Source organism: Pseudophryne corroboree, chromosome 3 (genome assembly GCF_028390025.1).
Source record: "Pseudophryne corroboree isolate aPseCor3 chromosome 3, aPseCor3.hap2, whole genome shotgun sequence".
Lineage (NCBI taxonomy): Eukaryota > Metazoa > Chordata > Amphibia > Anura > Myobatrachidae > Pseudophryne > Pseudophryne corroboree.
The window spans coordinates 374,264,404-374,286,215 of NC_086446.1; the positions used below are offsets into that span (position 1 = coordinate 374,264,404).

Genomic DNA, 21,812 nt, shown 5'->3' on the forward strand with positions numbered 1-21,812 from the left:
ACACCAAAACGCTATAATTATATAGGGACAACCTTTATATAAGTGTTCCTCCCTTATAGCATTTAATATATATTCATATCGCCAAATCAGTGCCCCCCCTCTCTGTTTTAACCCTGTTTCTGTAGTGCAGTGCAGGGGAGAGCATGGGAGCCTTCCCACCAGCATTTCTGTGAGGGAAAATGGCGCTGTGTGCTGAGGAGAATAGGCCCCGCCCCCTTTTCGGCGGGCTTCTTCTCCGGAGTTTGTGATATCTGGCAGGGGTTAAATACATCCATATAGCCTCAAGGGCTATATTGTATTTTTCGCCATACAGGTATTATACATTGCTGCCCAGGGCGCCCCCCCCCCCGCTCCCTGCACCCTCCGTGACCGCTGTGTGAAGTGTGCTGACAACAATGGCGCACAGCTGCAGTGCTGTGCGCTACCTGATGAAGACTGAAAGTCTTCTGCCGCCTGGTTCCGGACCTCTTCAATCTTCAGCATCTGCAAGGGGGGTCGGCGGCGCGGCTCCGGGACGAACCCCAGGGCGAGACCTGTGTTCCGACTCCCTCTGGAGCTAATGGTGTCCAGTAGCCTAAGAAGCCAATCCATCCTGCACGCAGGTGAGTTCACTTCTCTCCCCTAAGTCCCTCGATGCAGTGAGCCTGTTGCCAGCAGGACTCACTGAAAATAAAGAACCTAAAAACTTTTTCTAAGCAACTCTTTAAGAGAGCCACCTAGATTGCACCCTGCTCGGACGGGCACAAAAACCTAACTGAGGCTTGGAGGGGGGTCATGGGGGGAGGAGCCAGTACACACCATGTGATCCTAAAAGCTTGCTTTTGTGCCCTGTCTCCTGCGGAGCCGCTATTCCCCATGGTCCTGACGGAGTCCCCAGCATCCACTAGGACGTTAGAGAAACTGTCATTTTTCAGTGTAATGGGAAAGGTTTAGAATAGGTTAGAACCTAAAAATCCTGGGCTTAATCATTAACTGGTTGGGAGGTCTCCTGTGTTCGTTCTTTTCAAAATCAGACCACAACTCCAGATCCAGACATGCTAACTAAGCCTATTGCTATGTACACACTAGACCACAGGTTCTCAAACTCAGTCCTCAGGACCCCACACGGTTCATGTTTTGCAGGTCACCTGTAAATTTTTAAAATGTGACAGTTGGTGATACACAGTGCTCCTGATGGGTGACTTGGAAAACGTGAACCGTGTGGGGTCCTGAGGACTGAGTTTGAGAACCACTGCACTAGACTATTCGCATACTATAACCCAATGGATGTGCATACACACTTGCCAATGCCAGCAGCGATGAACAACGGCGGGATGTTTGTGTATATGTGCGTGTGTGGGGGGAAAGAAGAGTGGTGATGTTGCCAGCCAGACCTGCATGCAGGTCCGGTGGAGGATGTCGCAGTCGCCATGCAGGTGCACACATAGTCAGCGACATTGTGCATACACACTGGACAATATAATGAACGTTGTGTCCGAATCAGGCATATCATAAACGATACCGTCTAGTGTGTAAGCACCTAAATAAAACAGCAGCATAATGGTAACCTTAAGCTGGCCATGGCCATACATCTAAAGATTGTGTTGCCAAATCAACTAACTAGTTGCCTGGTGGTAACAGAAATCCCAAACACTGGAAAATGGATGAAAACAGTTATTCCCACAAATCTTATCCAGTTTAATTGAACAGTTGTTTCCAGTGTAGAGGAGCAAATGGTCTATTGTGATTTGCTTACCATACCAGATTTGGCCAAGGCTTAATCATTTCACCATCCTACACCATCTTTTACCTCACTGTAGAATTTCCAGTGGAGGTGGTGTTGAAAAGGCTGTTTTTCTATGCACTCACACAGAGCAGCCTGACATGGGAAGGAGGAGTCTGTGCAGATGCCTGATTCAGAGGTGGAAGCATCTGCTGTGTGAGAATATCCCACAGGAGGAGTCGTGTCAGCTCCTACCCAGCTTCAGTGATCTGCAGGATGGCCGGTGTAATCACGCAGCATGAACAGGGAATCTGTGTTCGAGGGTACAGACCCTAGCCTTGGCTTGCCTACAAAACAGGGAAGACATGCTCCCATTTTGCACAATGCTCATCATCGCCTCCCCCACAGTATGTCAATCATGCTGCTTAGGGGGCACTGTGACCATCTTCGCATCCACTCATCCTGCACATGCGCAGATAATGACCATCGGGTTACAGACATATCTAAATCAGGCCTATTATCAGTGAAATTAGCCAGCATGATCACAATGGTCTTTCCTCCACATGGATGATGAGAAACGGTCCTCTCCACGAGACGCCAAAGATCAGGTGGAAGAGTAGAAAGCCTTCTCTACGCATTTTTTGACACACTGCAAATCAAACACATTCCAACGCATGGTGCAAAGCAACACCCCAGACAGCGTGTCACAGCCAGGGTATTTCACACATATCTGTGTTTGAATAAAATGTCTCAGTCGCAGCTCAGGTATATCTAGCCTGCAGCAGACTCAAAGAAATCCTATAGAACATGGCTTACCCAACGCCAATAGTACCATATTCACAAAAGAATGGTCAGAGAAATCTATATCCATCTCTCATTACAGCGTTCACTTTCTCACACACCATACATACATACATATATACACACACACACACACACACACACACACACGTCCATTTAGTCAGCAGTCAATTAGAAGGAAACCAATACCACATCAAAACTGAATCCATGACCCAAGCACTGCAGCACAGTTTAACCATCATACTGCCCTAAGCTGTAACATGTATGGTCTTCCTGTGTCACCAATTGCATTTTTTTTTTTTTTTTTTTTTAATAGTTATCGGAAACACAATTTCATATGACATTATCAAAGCAAAATAATCCCCTATGTGAATACTGTCAAGATTACACCCACAATAAATTTCCTTTGTTTGTTGCCATCATAAAGTCACTTTTCCAACAGAAGTGGCTCTTTATCGTATTAAACATGTCAGTGTGAGTAATGCTCCCACTATACACATTTACAATAAAGCAAATCTGCTTACAATGAAATACTTAGTGTGAATTTTTAATACGTGCAAGATTAACCATTAACCATTCACCTGCCAGAGGCAGAAACACTTTGGGGCCCCTCAGCTGTGTTGGGGCCCACACCAGAACACTTTGTGTCAGAAGTGATGAGGTCATATGTGGTTTTGCAAGTCTTCAAGTGTATAGTCTCACATTCCAGAACGTTCCAGAGATGAGAGTTACAGCACAGGGAGAGTCCCGTTGTGTTACAGAGTCCAGTTATCCATTGAAAGACCCAATGTCGCTATACGACTCAGCAGCAGAAGTCTAACACTTCATGACTAAAGAGTTTTAGTCTTAATAAAGGACTCCATTTAAACCTCGCATTGTCTCTGAAATCCCCTCCCCCCCAAACCCAATTTTCAAACTCCTACCATCAAAGTTCTGAGGACCACACAGGACATCGCTGGTAGCCAGGCAGCACAGATGCAGCATACAAAACATGGCAGCACGCAGAGATGCCAGAAATGGACTTGGTGGAAAGGAGTACACTGCCTTACAGGACGTTTTGTATTTGTTTTCACAGTAGAGGGTTTATTAATGGGGAAGAGGGGTGGGGCTGGTATTAACCATTTGCAGCCAGTGGGCTAAGCAGGCAGAGGTAACAGCCCATGTATAGAATGGCCCAAAGATTTACGGTCCATGACACCATAACATCCTTCCTCTCAGTTGAGTTCACTGTACATTCCTGGAGTCATTGGGGCAGGGGCTTTGGGTTTCTTCTTTTTGTTGGCACCCCCTGCACTGCCCAAGTTGATGTGACTTGGCTTTTTCTTCTTAGGTTTCCGAGTGTCTGAGTTATTTGTACCTAGGAGCCAGATAACAGACAATACAATTACAACAAGGACTCAACTGCATTTTTCTATTACGTTATTTTCTGTTGAAATGTAAGAAATCTCATTGAGGTGCATAGACTTGTAGGCAATGCTATTTTCATGGCAGCCATCAAGTCACTGCTTTACAACTGGGCATGACATTGACTTATGTTATCACAAACCACCTATAGACAGTCTTATCCATGTAGGACAGGATTTCTGGCCAGCACGTGGAGTGTTAGGAAATGGGTCACAGCCCTAATAGAGCTTGGAGGCCAACAAACTTAAATACCGTAGCTCCTTGCTCTGCAATAGTGTGTACACTTATGAGACTATACTCATCAAAATACAGCAATTTTATTTATAAACTAGTGACAGCACTGAGGCATATCATTAACATCTCATAACCATTGATTGAGCCCAAAAATGGTCTGATTTCTCTGTGCATAGATAAAGGGTACAATTTAAACCAATCTATAAATGACTGAAATTATATTTGTAATTATACAAACAAATACGGTGACATTCGGTCATAAATTATGACATGGTGAATGATTAAATACATTTTAATAGCCTTACAACATAGGCACAATCCCTTTCACTGTCCCCTACATGTCTTACTGGCTTTGGAGGAGGCAGAGTCAGATGGAGAGATATCAGATGATCCATCCCATGGCAGTCGGCTCATAAGCGCCTGTCCCTCTACAACATCAAAACTGTCATTATCCGTACTGCCATCAGCCTCCGGGAGGCAGCTGTGTAAGAAGAAAGAGTGGTGTCAGCACTGTAGTACTGGGCAACATCACTGCCTACAGCAGCCTTTAATAAGCATGTGATAGCTCTATACCAGTGCTAGAATCACTGGTATAAATGCTGTACAATGGTACGGCAAAACGGGTTAGGTACAGGATACCGGCAGTCAGGGTGCCAGTGGTCAGAATACAGACACCGGCATCCCATCTGCTTGAAATCCAGACACTGAGGCAGGTAACCCTAATACAAACCCTCCCTCTCTGCAACCCAGCACTAACCCTCCTTCCCCGCAGCCTAACGTTAACTCTCCCCAGCATACTTGCGTTCAGTATTCCAGCTGTCCAGATTCTGGCATCGGCATTCTGACTGGCGGGATCCCGAACACCTGGATCACAACTACATCCCGGCTAAACATAGTGTGCCCTTTCCCATTCAGTTCCACCTTTGGCCAATTTTCGTCTGATTTAAAAATGTTAACCATGAGCTTCTAAAGTACACAGCCATATCTAAACAGAAACAAACCACCACTTACGCAGAGGAGCCTAGGAGGTAAACCCTGACAGATCTACGCTGATCATCGGTGTGTTGGGGACAACGTAGTGACCTGCATGGATAAAGAGGAACACAACAAACAAAACAGATATAACCAAAAAGCATGTATTTCAAAGGCTAAGTACAGCTCAGTGTGTACAGGGTTGACACCGATCGGAAAAATCGCTGTTGGGTCAGAGCGTTATTCTTTTCTGCAAGTGTGTACCCACATTAGATTTGCAGTCTCTTATGTCTGGAGAGGCGGAATAAGTGTGCAATATGAAGCAGAATGCAGTTAGGGTGTGAACATGTATTTAAGCACACCATTGAAGATGTAACAAACTTGGAAGCATCCCAAGAATGCATATAATTTCTAAGTAACAGAGGCATGACAAAGGCTGTATTAGGATAGTTATACCAGCAGCATTATCTAACTGATTGGCTGTATGTGTATAGACTATTTCAGCTAATAGTATTTCATTGATTAGTGTTACAACTATATTATGTCAAATTGTGTCCATCTGCTCAGATCTCATTTGTGATTTAAATTTCTCTACAGGAAAGAACATGTCCATTGGATTTATAAAACATTTTACAACAGCGAAAAAAAATGATAACACTGACCTGGTGCACATCTTCTTGGTATGCTCCGATATTACACCACATTGCTAGAAGAAAGCAAAAAAAAAACACATTAAGCTGGTTAGCGCCAGAAAATGTAAGGACGCTGCAATTCATGAAGAAATATTACCAAGCATACCTGCCGTTGCTGAGCAATACATTTATGTCAGAATAGTAATTACTGTGATTCACAATGGTGATATCATTAAAAACTTCTGTGAGTAAGGTAGACCAGGGATCTGCACGGGAGAGCACCAAAATAGCCATGGGGATGAAGGACCATTTACCCCTACATACAGGCTTCCGATTGGTATTATTAAAGAAAAATTAATTTATCAGTGGAAACATTCCACTGCAGATCCTGTTATAAGTAATATCTCCCCACTTTATATTAGACAGCCAAAGCTCCACCATTAGTGTCCTAAGGGGATATGAAAGGTGGCTCTGCGTTGAGCTGCTGTGACATCACATGCCCTGCCTCTTTATACAACTACACCACTCCACAAATCACTTTTCTTCTAAGCAAGTCTGATAAGCGGTTAGCATGTGTCTGCTGCGTGAGGGCTGTAACACACTGCCCGGTTTTCCCCAGATGGCAAAAAGCCGGACAAACTTTGTCCGGCTTTTTGCCATACGGCAGATTCTTTCACACACAATGGCTTTGAGCCATGTGTGATGCTGTGCGCATGTGCAGCAGCAGACACGGCTTGAAAAAAACCCGTTGTGTGTGAAAGCTCCATTTCACACACACGGTTCTCTGCCTTCAAAGACGGCATGGCCCCAGCCCGGCCGGGGCCGTGCCGTGTGAAAGGACCCTACCCCTTACACTGTTAATTACAATACCGGCACGGGATGTGTTACAGCCCTTAGAGTGGCCTCTACCGCCTAACATAGCAACCTGCTGCAGTGGGATGAAAAAGCATGGCAGACTTGTAAAATTAGGAACAAACACTCCAGCCATTAAGTGTATTATTCAGCTAAGAAATAGTGGACTGAAGTTGCCCACACACTGAGCCTTCTATTAAAAAAATAAAAAAATAAATAAAAAAAAAAACCCCAAAAAACACACTTATCTGGCTGTTAAGGCATTCCAGCAGTCCAGGTTTTAGGCATATCCATGGCTCAGCACAAAACACTGTAGTTAAAAATAAGATTTTAAACCTACCGGTAAATCTTTTTCTCCTAGTCCGTAGAGGATGCTGGGGACTCTGTAAGGACCATGGGGTATAGACTGGCTCCGTAGGAGACATGGGCACTCTAAAGACTTTAGAATGGGTCTGCACTGGCTCCTCCCTCTATGCTCCACCTCCAGACCTCAGTTAGAGAAACTGTGCCCAGAGGAGACGGACAGTACGAGGAAAAGATTTTTGTTAATCTAAGGGCAAGATTCATACCAGCCCACACCATCCACACCGTATAACCTGGAATATACGCAACCAGTTAATAGTATGAACAAAACAGCATGAGCCAACGACTGATCTCAACTGTAACATAACCCTTATGTAAGCAACAACTATATACAAGCCTTGCAGAAATATGTCCGCACTGGGACGGGCGCCCAGCATCCTCTACGGACTAGGCGAAAAAGATTTACCGGTAGGTTTAAAATCTTCTTTTCTCTTGCGTCCTAGAGGATGCTGGGGACTCCGTAAGGACCATGGGGATTATACCAAAGCTCCAGACCGGGCGGGAGAGTGCGGATGACTCTGCAGCAAGCACCGATTGAGCAAACATGAGGTCCTCATCAGCCAAGGTATCAAACTTGTAGAATTTTGCAAACGTGTTTGAACCCGACCAAGTAGCTGCTCGGCAAAGCTGTAAAGCCGAGACGCCTCAGGCAGCCGCCCAAGAAGAGCCCACCTTCCTAGTGGAATGGGCCTTTACCGAATTTGGTAACCGCAATCCAGCCGTAGAATGAGCCTGCTGAATCGTGTTACAGATCCAGCGAGCAATAGTCTGCTTAGAAGCAGAAGCGCCAAACTTGTTGGCTGCATACAGGACAAACAGTGCCTCTGTTTTCCTAACCCGAGCCAACCTGGCTACGTACATTTTTAAGGTCCCGACTACATCCAGGGACTTGGAATCCTCCAAGTCTCCCATAGCCACAGGCACCACAATAGGTTGGTTCATATGAAACGATGAAACCACCTTAGGCAAAAATTGAGGACGAGTCCTCAACTCTGCTCTATCCACATGGAAAATCAGATAGGGGCTTTTGTGGGACAAAGCCGCCAATTCGGACACCCGCCTTGCAGATGCCAAGGCCAACAACATGACCACCTTCCAAGTGAGAAATTTTAAATCAACAGTTTGAAGAGGTTAAACCAGTGAGATTTTAGGAACCGTAACACCACGTTAAGGTCCCATGGTGCCACTGGGGGCACAAAAGGAGGCTAGATGTGCAGCACTCCCTTCACAAAAGTCTGGACTTCTGGGAGAGAAGCCAATTCCTTCTGAAAGAATATAGATAGGCTCCATTAAGGTACAGATTTCAGCCCTAACTTCAGGCCCATATCCACTCCTGTCTGTAGAATGTGGAGAAAACGGCCCAGGTGGAAATCTTCCGTAGGAGCATTCTTGGCTTCACACCAAGATACATACTTCCTCCAAATACGGTGATAATGTTTCGCTGTCACCTTCTTCCTAGCCCTTATCAGAGTAGGGATGACTTCCTCCAGAATACCTTTCCCAGCTAGGATTCGGTGTTCAACCGCCATGCCGTCAAACGTAACCGCGGTAAGTCTTGGAACAAGCAGGGCCCCTGCTGCAACAGGTCCTCCCTGAGAGGAAGAGGCCATGGATCTTCTGTGAGCATCTCCCGAAGATCCGAATACCAGGCCCTTCGAGGCCAATCTGGAACAATGAGTATTGTCTGCACTCATTTTCATCTTATGATTCTCAATATTTTGGAGATGAGAGGAAGAGGAGGGAACACATAGACCGACTGAAACATCCATGGTGCCACCAATGCGTCTACCGCTACTGCCTGAGGGTCCCTTGACCTGGCACAATACCTCCGAAGCTTCTTGTTGAGGCGTGACGCCATCATGTCTATTTGAGGAAGTCCCCAGAGACTTGTTATCTCCGCTAAGACTTCTTGATTAAGTCCCCACTCTCCTGGATGGAGATCGTGTCTGCTGAGGAAGTCTGCTTCCCAGTTGTCCACTCCCGGAATGAAGACTGCTGACACAGCGCTTACGTGATTATCCGCCCAGCGAAGAATCCTAGTGGCTTCCGCCATTGCCACTCTGCTCATTGTCCCACCTTGGCGGTTTACATGAGCCACGGCTGTGACGTTGTCAGATTGAATCAGAACCGGTAGGTCGCGAAGAAGATTCTCCGCTTGTCGTAGGCCGTTGTATATGGCCCTTAATTCCAGTATGTTGATGTGTAGACAAGCCTCCTGGCTTGACCATAGTCCCTGAAAATTTCTTCCTTGTGTGACTGCTCCCCACCCTCGGAGGCTCGCGTCCGTGGTCACCAGAACCCTGTCCTGAATGCCGAACCTGCGACCCTCTAGAAGGTGAACACTCTGCAGCCACCACAGGAGAGACACCCTGGCCCTGGGGGACAGGCTTATTTTCTGATGAATTTGAAGATGGGACCCGGACCACTTGTCCAGAAGGTCCCACTGAAATGCCCTTGCATGAATCCTGCCGATGGGGATGGCCTCGTAGGTCGCCACCATTTTTCCCAGTACTCGAGTGCATTGATGGACTGACACTCTTTTCGGTTTTAACAGGTCTCTGACCATGTTCTGGAGTTCCTGGGCTTTATCCATTGGGAGAAAAACCCTCTTTTGTTCAGTGTCCAGAATCATGCCTAAGAAAGATAGCCGAGTCGTTGGAACCAACTGTGACTTTGGTAGATTTAGAATCCAGCCATGTTGCTGCAGCACTCTCAGGGAGAGCGACACGCTTTTCAGCAACCGATCTCTCAATCTCGCTTTTATCAGGAGATCGTCCAAGTACAGGATAATTGTGACTCCCTGCCTGCGCAGGAGCACCATCATTTCCACCATTACCTTGGTGAAAATCCTCGGGGCCGTGGAAAGCCCAAACGGCAACGTCTGACACTGGTAATGACCGTCCTGTACAGCGAATCTCAGGTACGCCTGATGAGGGGGGATATATGGGGACATGAAGGTATGCATCCTTTATGTCTAGTGACACCATAAAATCCCCCCCTTCCAGGCTGGAGATAACTGCCCGGAGCGATTCCATCTTGAATTTTAACTTTTTCAAGTACAGGTTTAGGGATTTTAGATTTAGAATGGGCCTGACCGAGCCATCCGGTTTCGGAACCACAAACAGGGTTGAATAGTGCCCCTTCCCCTGTTGAACTAGGGGAACCTTGACAACCACTTGTTGTTGACACAGTTTTTGAATTGCAGCTAAAACTATCTCCCTTTCCGGGGAAGAAGCTGGTAAGGCCGATTTGAAAAACCGGCGAGGAGGCACGTCTTCGAATTCCAGCTGGTCTCCCCGGGATAATTTTGTATCTGTGCAGGCTCCGTAGCTCTGACAGCGCCTGCAGGCATTGTTGCCGGTTACCATGGAAACCTCCCTGCCGCACCGAGCGTCATTACGTCATGGCCTGGTGACACGGAAGTGAGTTGCGGAGGCTGGCGGGCGGTCGAGCCGTGCGGTCAGGTGAGAATAGTTAGAACACTGATGTTTTTGGTCTTTGTATTGTATAAAGGTCTTGTTTGTTTCATACCCTGTTTGTCAAGCCCTGAGGACGAGGAGATGCCCCGAAACATGTTGGCATTAAAGGGAAACCTATCTTCAATGATTTGAGTCAGTCTGCGTGAGTGCCGCCACACACCTTTTATTTATATTGTTAGCTTATGCTAAGCTAACTAGGAGGGCACCGCAGCACAGTTCATCTTGATTATCGGAGTGCCGGAAACATTTTTTGCTCTATATCTCTATATCCATCTATCTATACACACAAAGGTTAGTATGGTCGGCACTCCCTGTATAAGTATGCAACTGCCCCCGGTGCCTTCCTTTTGAAGAAATACAGAGAAAGAAATGTCCTTTTAGAGAGGGGGGTATGCTTCCATCCACTCCCAATGATAAAGGAACAGGCGGCACTCCAAGGGACTTGTGAAAACAATCTTGTATTCAAAACAGTGAATCATGTAAATGGCATATTATGGCCAACGTTTAAGTGCAGGGCGCTTTTTTCAAGGCAATATGCTGTGAAACAGAACAAAACAACATGACAGTGAAAACATACCTTTTAAATATGAATGCCTCGTGTCACGCCATGGAGCTGCGCAGCAGGTGGACGTGGTCACTACCTGGAAACAGCAGAGAGCATTCAGGGACGGGAGGAGAGCAGAGCGGTCGGGAAGCGCATGCAGCGATGGGAGGTTCACAGCCGGAGGACAGCCAGCGGTGGGAACGGCAGTGTAAACGGGTAACGCATTTCCCGATTAGAAAGCCCCCGCTAAGAAGACCGGCGTCCGGCGGATTTGGTGAGCTCCCACCTGGGAACATCCATCTATACCAGACCTAACTGCTACCTCATGTAACTGAAATTGCTATACACAAAAGAGAGGAGAACTTTCCAATCAATTAACTTTTTAAAAACGTGAACTTTTTAACAGTGGATCTTTTAAATAAAGTGTGTTTCTTTACATTCGCACTGGAAAATTCATTATTGAAGTGGACATATTAAATAGACTGTTTCCGTCTTGACGAGTGTGGTATGCTTCGGAGATGTTGTATAAAAGCAATATTGTGAAGTGCTTTTAGAATTCGGTTCATTACTGAAGCGGATATAATATATGGACTCTCTCTATACGTTTTCTGAGTGTGGTATTCCCTGGAGACGTGGTGTAGGAGCAGCGCTGTGAAGTTCTTTATTGTTTGATTTAGATAGAATCCATAAGACCCCCTGAGTGAATGTATGAACGTCGGGTATAGGCGCAATGGTTCTCTGAAACTATATCGACAAGGCAGATGTGAACCTTGAGGGAGGCCAGACGAAGGCCTAAGTTCAGACCTCTTTGCAGAAAAGCAAGAATTCTGGGAGTTCTGAATCTGTATGCATCATAATTCTTATCAGCACCCCAGGTGAAGTAAAAATTCCAGACCCTGTAATAAATCCAAGCAGATGCCGGTTTGCGGGTATTTAACATAGTTTGGATGACCGCCTCAGAGAATCATTTGGCTCTCAGGAGTGATGCCTCTAGAGCCACGCCATCAAAGCCAGTCTAGCCAGGTCCAGATAAAGACAAGGGCCCTGTACGAGGTCTAAACTTTGAGGAAGTAGACGAGGACGCTCTGTCGATAGACCCTGCAGGTCTGAGAACCAATGCTGCCTGGGCCACGCTGGAGCGACAAAGTAGAAATCCTCTTGTTTGAGCTTCCGCAGTGGAGGGAACACGTAGCTATGCCGAAAGTTCCATGGAATTGCCAGTGCGTCCACGAATGCTGCTTGAGGATCCCTGGTCCTTGATCCGAAGATCGAAACCTTGCAGGTCTACATCTGGTAGGCCCCACTTGTCCACTAGGAATTGAAAGACTTCTGGATGAAGACTCCACTTTCCGGCATGCACGTCCTGGTGACTGAGGAAGTACACTTCCCAGTTTAGGAAGCCTGGAATGAACACTGCCGATATTGCAGGCAGATGGCGTTCCGCCCAACGAAGGATTTTTGACACTTCCATCATAGCCATGCGGTTTAGAGTGCCGCCTTGATGGTTTGTGTATTCCACCGTAGTGACATTGTCTGACTGTACTTGAACCGCTCTGTTCCAGAAGCAGGGCGAGAGTCAATGCATTGAACACCGCCCGTAACTCCAGAATGTTTATTGTGAGGAGCGACCCTGAAAAGAGCATTGCTCCAACACTGCACCCCATCCCCTCAGACTGGAGTCTGTTGTCAGCAGCATCCAGTCGGGGATCCAGAAGGGACAGCCCCTGCTCAATTGCTGGTCCTGTAGCCATCAGGTCAGCGACAGACGAACCTCCAGAGTCAAAGTGATCATGTGAGTTCTGATCAGATGAGGTAGGCCGTCCCACTTGGAAAGGATTAACCTCTGATGAGGGAGAGAATTAAATTGAGCGTATTCTACCATGTTGTATGCAGATGCCATCAGGCCAAGTACTTGCATCTCTGAGTGTATCGACACTCTGGGGTGACAAAGGAAGCATCTTATCCTGTCTTGAAGTCTCAGGACTTTTTCTGGAGACAGAAACAGTCGTTGACTGTGCGTCCATGAGTGCCCCCAGGTGCACCATGCTCTGAGCTGGGACCAACGAGGATTTCTTCCAATTGATGAGCCACCCGTGGGCTTGTAGGAAGCTTTCAGTCAGTTGTAGATGACAGAGGACGACATTGTGGGAGTTTGCCAGAATCAGCAAGTCATCCAGATACGGCAGGATTTCGACTCCCTGGCGACAGAGATGGGCCGTCATTACGGCTATGACTTTGGTCAAGATCTGAGGGGCCGTAGCCAGTCCAAATGGCAGAGTCTGGAAATCATAGGAGGAGGACGCCAATAGCAAACCGCAGATACTGCTGATGCGACATGGCAATAGGTATATGCAGGTACGCATCCTGTATATCCAGGGATACCATAGTCCGTACAATTGAGCGCAGTGTTTCCATATGGAACTTGGACACTCTCACAAACGTGTTCAGTGATTTGGGGTTGAGTATAGGCCAGAAAGACCCATTGGGTTTTGGAACTAAAAACAGGGTTGAGTAGTAACCTCTGCCTCTCTGGGCCAGAGGAACCAGCACTACCACTCCTGTATTCAGAAGAGAACTCACAACCTTTTGCAACGTTTCCGCCTTTAATGGAGCCGAAGGGATAATCACGGTGCAAAACTGCCGAGTGGGACGTCTCTTGAAGGAGACTGCGTACCTGTGAGAGACAACTTCTCGCACCCATGCATCTGAAGTGGTCATTAACCAGACCTGGATGAACTGCAGAAGTCTGTCTCCCACTCTGGGATCCCACAAGGAGAGGGCTGACCAGTCACGTGGCAGGCTTGTCTTGTTTAGAAGCAGGCCGACGGGCCGCTTTGCCTTGGGCTTAGTGGTTTTGAAAACACGAGATTGTCTCGGGTATGCCTGACCTTTTGCTTTCCCTTGAGGCCGAAAGGAACGAAAAGTGGTACCTTTAGCCTTCTGTGCAAAAGGATTAGTATTTGGGAGAAAGGCAGTCTTAGCAGCCGCCAATTCAGACAATTTTATTTAGGTTTTCCCCAAAGAAAATGTACCCCTTAAAGGGGAGTACCTCCAAGGTCTCTTTGGAGTCTAGATCCACCCTCCATGACCTCAACCAAAGAATATGGTGAGCCAGGACAGACGTAGTCAATGCCTTGGATGCCAACACACCTGCCTCAAAGGACACCTGAATGTAATAGGCGGGGGCGGTAATATGAGACAGGTATTGTCTGGCATTGTCAGATATATCCTCGGGCAGCTCCTCTAATGCCTGAACCCATGCGCAATAGTGGGTCTATGTACAGAACCTGTAAGGGAGTAAATAGATTTCAGGAATCCCTCCACACACTTATCTGTCGGTTCCTTCAGTGAAGTGACAGTGGTGACAGGCAGAGTGGATGACACGACTAGGCAGGTGACATGAGAATCCACCGGCGGTGGATTTTCCCACTTGTTACATAACTCTGCAGGGAGAGGATAGAGAGCCAAGGCCTGTTTAGACAGAGCATTTCTTCCCTGGATTAGATCAGGGCTCCTGCCTGATGTCCACCAAATGGTCAGAATGGGGTAATAGATTTTTTTTTAACAACCTTCTGCCGTTTAAACAAATCAGTTTACTTAGCCACAGTAGTGGAACCCTCAATCAGTGATTTGTAGGATTTTCTTAATAGCTACCACAAGGGAAGTGATATCAATTTGCAATGGAGAAACCTCGTCAGAAACACCTGATTCAGTGCCTGACGGAACAGTATGCTCCCCCTCTTCAGATGAAACATCTGAGAGATTTGTGGATTGCGAGGAGCAAGCAGCCCGCTTAGATGACCCAGAGACACTAGAGCAGGGCTGGCCAAACCGGTCCTCGAGATCTACCAACAGTGCATGTTTTCCAGGCCTCCTGGAGATCTGTAGAATAGTCAGTTAGGAATGAATGCAGCACATCTTAATTAGTAATGACTACACCTGTGCACCAGCTAGGTAGTCTGGAAAATGTGAACTGTTGGTAGATCTCGAGGACCGGTTTGGCCAGCCCTGCACTAGAGTGACCTGGAGTAGATTTTTGTCTGACCAAGAAATGATTTCATTGCTGCAACTGGTTAGACAAATTTTCCGCACCAAGGCGCATTAACCAAGGGACAATATCTGGCTGTAATGGCACAGGTGGTCCCAGAGTACCCAGTAGGTTTGTGAACGCAACCCGGTATGGCTCCTGATTGGCTACAGGAGCTGCGGACTGACTGGGAGATGTACGATACATAGTACACGTTACTCAGGAACCTCCCGGGATATATGCACCCTTTCACCGCTGGCAAGGCACCTTCTTTTTCAATTTGTAGTTTGTCTGCTACAGTCTGTCCCAGATACCACCAACGCATTTCTGCTCCTGAAAGCCTTTTTCAAGGCAAGAGCAGAAACGCATTGGTGGTATCTGGAACAGTGAAAGGGTGCAGATATCCTGGGAGGTACCTGAGTAACGTTACACAAACGCAATTGGGTGGGCATTTTATGACACCCCACGTATTTTGGTACTCACACTTGACCTAGAATTTTGGTGGATTTGCACTTGGAGCTGTTTTTATTGAAGCGGGTTTATTAAATTACTACTTCAATAAACTGTACTGAACCCCTACTTCTGTTTTGTTTGAGAAATATGGACACGGGGAGATAAGATCCTAGAGAAGAGCTCTATTTGATCTAAGATTGTATGACTTTTGAAGATTCCCAGTGCTTATATACCCCGAGTTATTCCAGAAAGGAGCACGTATCTATAAACAGTGAACTTGTATTGCGGACTTTTGGGAGTGGAGGTGACCACTTCAGCAGCTGCTGCAGCATGATTGAGTTAGTAGCGTGGGTTTGAGACTATATTTCTTTTACTAAATGGGGCGTTACTACACCCAACCTGCCCTATTGCATTGCCCTGGTGGTCTAGTGGGGTTCCTGCTCGGTGACAGTGTCCACACCAGCGCCGCAAACCGTCTCCTTAGGTCGCGGACTGAACACGATTTAATGGTGGGTCCCGTCTGGGGGACACTCTTACCTCCTCCCCGTAGCAGCCACACGACCGTGTGCCTAAAGCCGGAGCGTCTCCGCCACAAATACCCGGGAACAGGCCGCGGGAGTATACGACGCTGCTTGGGAGGTGATGGAGCTGCAGTGCTGAAGTGTCACCATGACATACAGCGCTGACAGCCCAGTTTTGAAGAAATTTTCTGTTAGAAAAACCTTTCAGGGCTGCCCAGTGCAGCCCTCCTGTTATGGTGACCTGCTGTTGCAGACACCAACAGAAAATGGAGCTCACAGTACCTGGAGGCGGGGTTATAGAGGAGCCCTAATGCATCCTGGGACAGCCTAAAGCTTTAACCTGTTGGTGCCTCTGGATCAAGATCCACTCTGCACCCCAATGTTTCCCTGTGGAAACCAATGTAATCTGCTGCAGAAATCAAATTTACTTAGGAGCTAATTGTCACCTGTGGCCATGTATGGATAAACTTAAAACCGTTGGGGTGCCTTGAAGACAGTGTTTGAGAACCTCAGTGTTAAGCAATTGGGTCTGATCAGTGTCCAGCCTGAACTGTGTGACATTACATTATTAGTGTGAAGAGCATGTAGTGGATGTTATAATGGTAATGGGTAATGGTTATGTGGCACAATATGTAATGTGGAGCGCACTTAAATATGGCAGCACAGACCACGTAATGGTTAGCATTTATGGCCTCACAGCACTGAGGTCATGGGTTTGTTTCCCACCATGGCCTTAACTGTGGAGTTTGTATATTCTCCCTGTGCTTGCATGGGTTTTGGATATTGGATTTTTCTGTATTTTGGAATACTTGATCACCATAATGAGATATCTTGGGGATGGGACCAAAGTCTAAACACCAAATGCATTTATGGTTTCATATATACCTTATATCTGTGGTTCTCAAACTCTGTCCTCAGGACCCCACCTTTTCCATGTCACCTGTGGATCTTTGAAATGTGACAGCTGATCATACACAGATGCCCTGCTAAGTGACATGGAAAACATGAACTGTGTGGGGTCATGAGGACAGAGTTTGAGAACCACTGCCTCAGACACAGCCTGAAGGTCATTTTATGCAATATTTTTAATAATTGTGTGCATGAAACAAAGTTTATGTACACTGATCTATCAGAAAGCAAAGCGGCCACTATCTCAGTGGGCTCAAATGATTCTGTATATTCCATATTTCTGAATTTTGGATATGTGAGAGTCAACCTGTACATATATTTTCATAATTACTTTTTGGACCAAGTTTTCAAAGGAATTGGATGGAATTCCCTTAACTCCTTACCTGGTAGGGTTGCATGGGAAGCAACCACAGCCAGCCATGCTTTCAGGTACACAACACGTGTGTGCAGTTATGTATCTACATGAATTAAGATCAAATTTGTTCTATATGTAAACTGAAAAAAATGAGCACTGTTTGTAGTGTAGATATAATGCTCAGCGTCATGGGGGAGGGGGGTGAATTAAAACCATGAGACCTTGTAATATGTCTACTCTCCCAGATCCTTCTCCCTGGCCCCCACCTTGGCAGTAATGCATTGGTATTTGACTGCCAACCTCGCTGCTAAGTTTGTGCCTCAGAATGCAGTGCAAATACGCCAAGCAGTTAAGCTAAATTGAAATGCAAAGTGGATAACTGAACTTCCCCTCTAAACTGCATTGCACTCAGAGGCAGAGATCAATAGGAAGACTGCTCAGTCCCTGTAGTGGCTCGCTCGCCTTTGCTTTGCATTGGGGGGGTGGTGTTAAGAGATTGGTTATCTGAAGCCCCGCAATTGCTACCACATATTACATTCTTGATATTAAAATCAAATGTCTCATGGGTCATTAAAATGGTCAATTGTAATTAATGTTGCAGACATTTACATGGCTGAGGTATTTTTTTTTTTTATTATTTTTTGTTTTGTTTTTTTTAAGAACAAGTACCCCTCAAATGAACCACATAAAACAATGTGTTTCTGTGATGGTATCCGGTCTCTAGGTCAACCACACTTAAGTCGACAGTCATCAGGTCGACATGAGTTTTTCACACAATTTTTTCCTTTTTATACTTTACGATCAACGTGGACTACAGTTGGGAACGGTAACCTGTGCTGAACGAAGCAGTAGCAGAGCGAGGCACCTTGACCGAAGCATGGCAAGCAAAGTGAACCATGTGAGGGGACACTGTGCACTAACTGGGGTTCCCGGTCACTCTACGAAGAAAATTACACAAACATTTTTTTTAAAACCTCATGTCGAACTTTTGTCATGTCAGCCTTGCTCACGTTGACATAATGATTGTGTCGACTTAGTGACTGTCGACCAATAGTGGTCGACCCTATGAACCACACTCTGACACATCTGTGCCTTAGCACTTGTTTTCCTGTGATAGAAGAATGAGAGCCAGGCATGACTGCACTCGCAAATACACACCCCAAACTTGGCTCAAATAAAAGCAGTACTAAGTGGCATCAAGCAAGATATGGCGACACATATGCTACCACCAAGTAGAAGGTGTTTATTTGTAAAAGTCTCTATTTCACATTGTAAGCTTGCGAGCAGGGCCTTCCTGCCTATGGGGGTAATTTCAACTTGATCGTAGCTGTGCTAAATTTAGCACAGCTACGATCACGAACACAGACATGCGTGGGGACGCCCAGCACAGGGCTAGCCCGTCCTGCATGTCAGTCCCTGTCCCGTCGCAGAAGTGCAAGAGCATCGCACAGCAGCAAAGCTTTTGCACTTCAGGAGAAGCTCCCGGCCAGCGCAGCTTTTGCGTGCTGGCCGGGAGCTACTCGTTGCTGCCAGGGTTGCAGCGGCTGTGTGTGAAGTCACGCAGCCGCTGCGGCCCACCCCCGCATGATCCGGTCACACCCGTGTTGGCCGGACTGCGCCCACAAAACGGTGGCCAAGCGCCGCTCCCTCCCGCCCAGCGATCGCCTCTGCCTGTCAATCTGGCAGAGGCGATCGCTAGGCAACGACAGCTAGTCGGCTGTCAGCCATGCCCGGCGCACTGTGGTACCGGCGCAGTTCTGACCCGATAGCTGCGCAGAACTGCAGCGAGCGATCAGGTCAGAATGACCCCCATGACTGTTACTACCAAATTTTGTTTTATCATTGTGTCCAATTGTAAAGCGCAATGGAATTTACAGCGCTATATAAGAAACTGTTAATAAATAAACAAGCGCAAAGCATGATATAATGCACTAGGGTATAAAAAAGGAGATCTAATTCCCAGTGGTTTTACAATCCCACTCTCCTGGCGCTGGTATTAAATAAAAAATATATATAATAATAATGAAAATATATAAATAAAAATAAGAATAAACAGCAGCGTATGTTTTGAGACTTGGTTAGGGTCTCTAGCATAAACAAAGTGAAAAAAATCTATAAAACATTACACTAAAAATAATTATATATATATATTTTTTTAAAGATGAGTCTTGAGGAAGTCCCAAGGCATTGTAGGACGAAACGCGTTGACGCTATGCTGGACAATCAGCAGTGTACTGATCCACCTATATTGGACCTAACTGGCTTTGGAAATCATCCACCGAGACCCTGCTGCCGCACCATTGATAACAGCACCCTCTTCTCATTGCCGCTGGCCAGCTGTCCACCCGCCTGTCAGCTCATTAGCTGAACACCACCATGCCACGTCACGCTGACAGCGGCAGCCTGCGGTCAGCACATACGGACCTCCGAATTACATCACCCGGGGCGGTGACAGCCTCACCACCGGGAGAGGGGAGACGGCAACAACATCTCAGCGGGAGGAATCAGTGAGTTCCCTGACCACCTCCTGCTCGTGGACACACGGTATACCGCGCCCGGGAGAGGAGGGACGATATTCCATATGCATAGGAGCCACAGGTGGCAAATATAAAATCTTCAGTTTACCTTGAACCACCAATTACAGCCGGGACGCCGGCATTTAAAGCCAGTAGCAACATTTATGTGGATCGTGCAAAGGAAACTGCAACAATTGCAGTACATTGGCCCTCATTCAGAGTTGTTCGCTCGTTGCCGAGTGTCGCTATATTGCGATTAGTCGCTTACTGCGCATGCGCAAGGTTCGCAGAGCGCATGCGCTTAATTATTTTACTCAAAAGTTAGGTATTTTACTCACGGCATAAGGAGGATTTTTCATCGTTCTGGTGATCTGAGTGTGATTGACAGGAAGTGGGTGTTTCTGGGCGGAAACTACCCGTTTTATGGGTGTGTGCGGAAAAACGCTGCCGTTTCTGAGAAAAGCGCGGGAGTGGCTGGAGAAACGGGGGGGGGGGGGGGGGTCTGGGCGAACGCTGGGTGTGTTTGTGACGTCAAACCAGGAACGAAACTGACTGAACTGATCGCAGTGGCAGAGTAAGTCCCGAGCTACTCAAACTGCAAAGAAATTTCTATTCGCAATTATGCGAACCTTTCGTTCGCAATTCTGCTAAGCTAAGATACACTCCCTTTCGAGCACCTGAATGATATCACTAAGCTAATTGAGCATCTACCAATATATATGTTTGTTGTGAGAGGCAGAGAGGTTCCTGCATTAGGAGGTGCAGGCCGTGACATGCCACATGGAGCATTATGGGGTTGCTCCAAGGTAGGTAGCTCTTAGCTTAGACATATTGTAGTAAGGAGCCATTATCATGTGGCTCCTTGCTGGTTAATCTTAGACCCAGATTGGGGTAATGGAGGTGTGAGGTGTGGTGCCTCTGGACTGGCTGAGCTGGATGGCCTTAGTGTGGCATACCCTTACATTCTATTAACACTTTTCACTTATTAATTTTTTAACATTATTTCTCTATTTTAATTGCATTTCATTTTTGTATCACTTTCTCTATAGCTTCGGCTTCCTAAATACTAATTTATTAACACTATAGTTTTTTCACTGGTATGCTTCGCTGGGCTTTCTGGCTTATGCTGGTGTTTTGGGGTGCCACACCCTGCACCTAGATATAGCACTAGGGACCCCAAATATACAGAGACGCCTTGATGCGGCTTTGGGGCTTATTCACACATTTGCGCAAATATGTGTAACAAAGATCTCTGAATTCTATTATGTGGAATTTATATCTGGTTACGGTTATCATTCAGGGTGCTGGGGGAAACAAATGGCTTTTTTTCAAGATACACTCCCAGTAGGCGGCGGCTTAGCGTGTGCAATGCTGCTAAAAGCAGCTAGCGTGCGAACAACTCTGAATGAGGGCCATTGTCTCTAAAAAGGACACTCAAGTTGCAGCATATCCATAGAGTTGTTATAACATTTATTGCTTACCTTTGGAATGTTATGCAAACATTAATAATTTGATGCTTATATATATATATTTATGTTTTAATTTTATATTCCATTTTGTGGATTACTTGGTCTGAAATAAATGGTATTTTACTATACATAGATAGTCTCCCATTTTTCATCTTTTAAAATAATATATATATATATAAATGAAAAGAAAAAATGAAGAATAGCGCCTAGGACAATCCTAATTAAGACACACTGATAAAATATTATGGGATCAATTAAGATATTGAAACACACCCCATCAATCAATGGGTGGCAGCTTGTGCCCAGTACGGGGGGAATAGATAAAAAAGAGAGTGCAAATAGAACGCCTGATAGGGTTATATATATTATTGTATAGCCAGTTCACCCTGTGAGGTGTGCAAAGTGCAAAATTTTAAAAAGAACAACTTAGCTCCTTGAGGACAGCTTCGATCGGATGACAGTTTAGAACACGTAAATTAGAAAACAAAAGACAAACATAGTGTGTACTGTTTTCACAAAGTTAAAATCCGCATAAGGCTCTGAAATAAGGAACCTTGCTGGTCCCAATAACCATACAGA

At 46.2% G+C, this 21,812-nt stretch overlaps 1 protein-coding gene across 4 annotated transcripts in view; it reads right to left on the bottom strand.

Annotated features, from left to right (window-relative positions):
• Positions 1-3,034: 3,034 nt before the first annotated feature.
• The window catches only part of ATXN7L3 (ataxin 7 like 3), a 66,876-nt gene continuing 48,098 nt past the window's right edge, over positions 3,035-21,812 (bottom strand). For all 4 annotated transcript variants that reach the window (XM_063959918.1, XM_063959919.1, XM_063959921.1 and 1 more), the window contains exons 10-13: positions 5,776-5,819; positions 5,153-5,224; positions 4,489-4,622; positions 3,035-3,860 (exon numbers count right to left, since the gene is read on the bottom strand). In XM_063959918.1, coding sequence (XP_063815988.1) covers positions 3,718-3,860; positions 4,489-4,622; positions 5,153-5,224; positions 5,776-5,819 — 393 coding nt within the window. In that variant the 3' untranslated portion in view covers positions 3,035-3,717. The remainder of the gene's footprint in view (positions 3,861-4,488; positions 4,623-5,152; positions 5,225-5,775; positions 5,820-21,812) is intronic.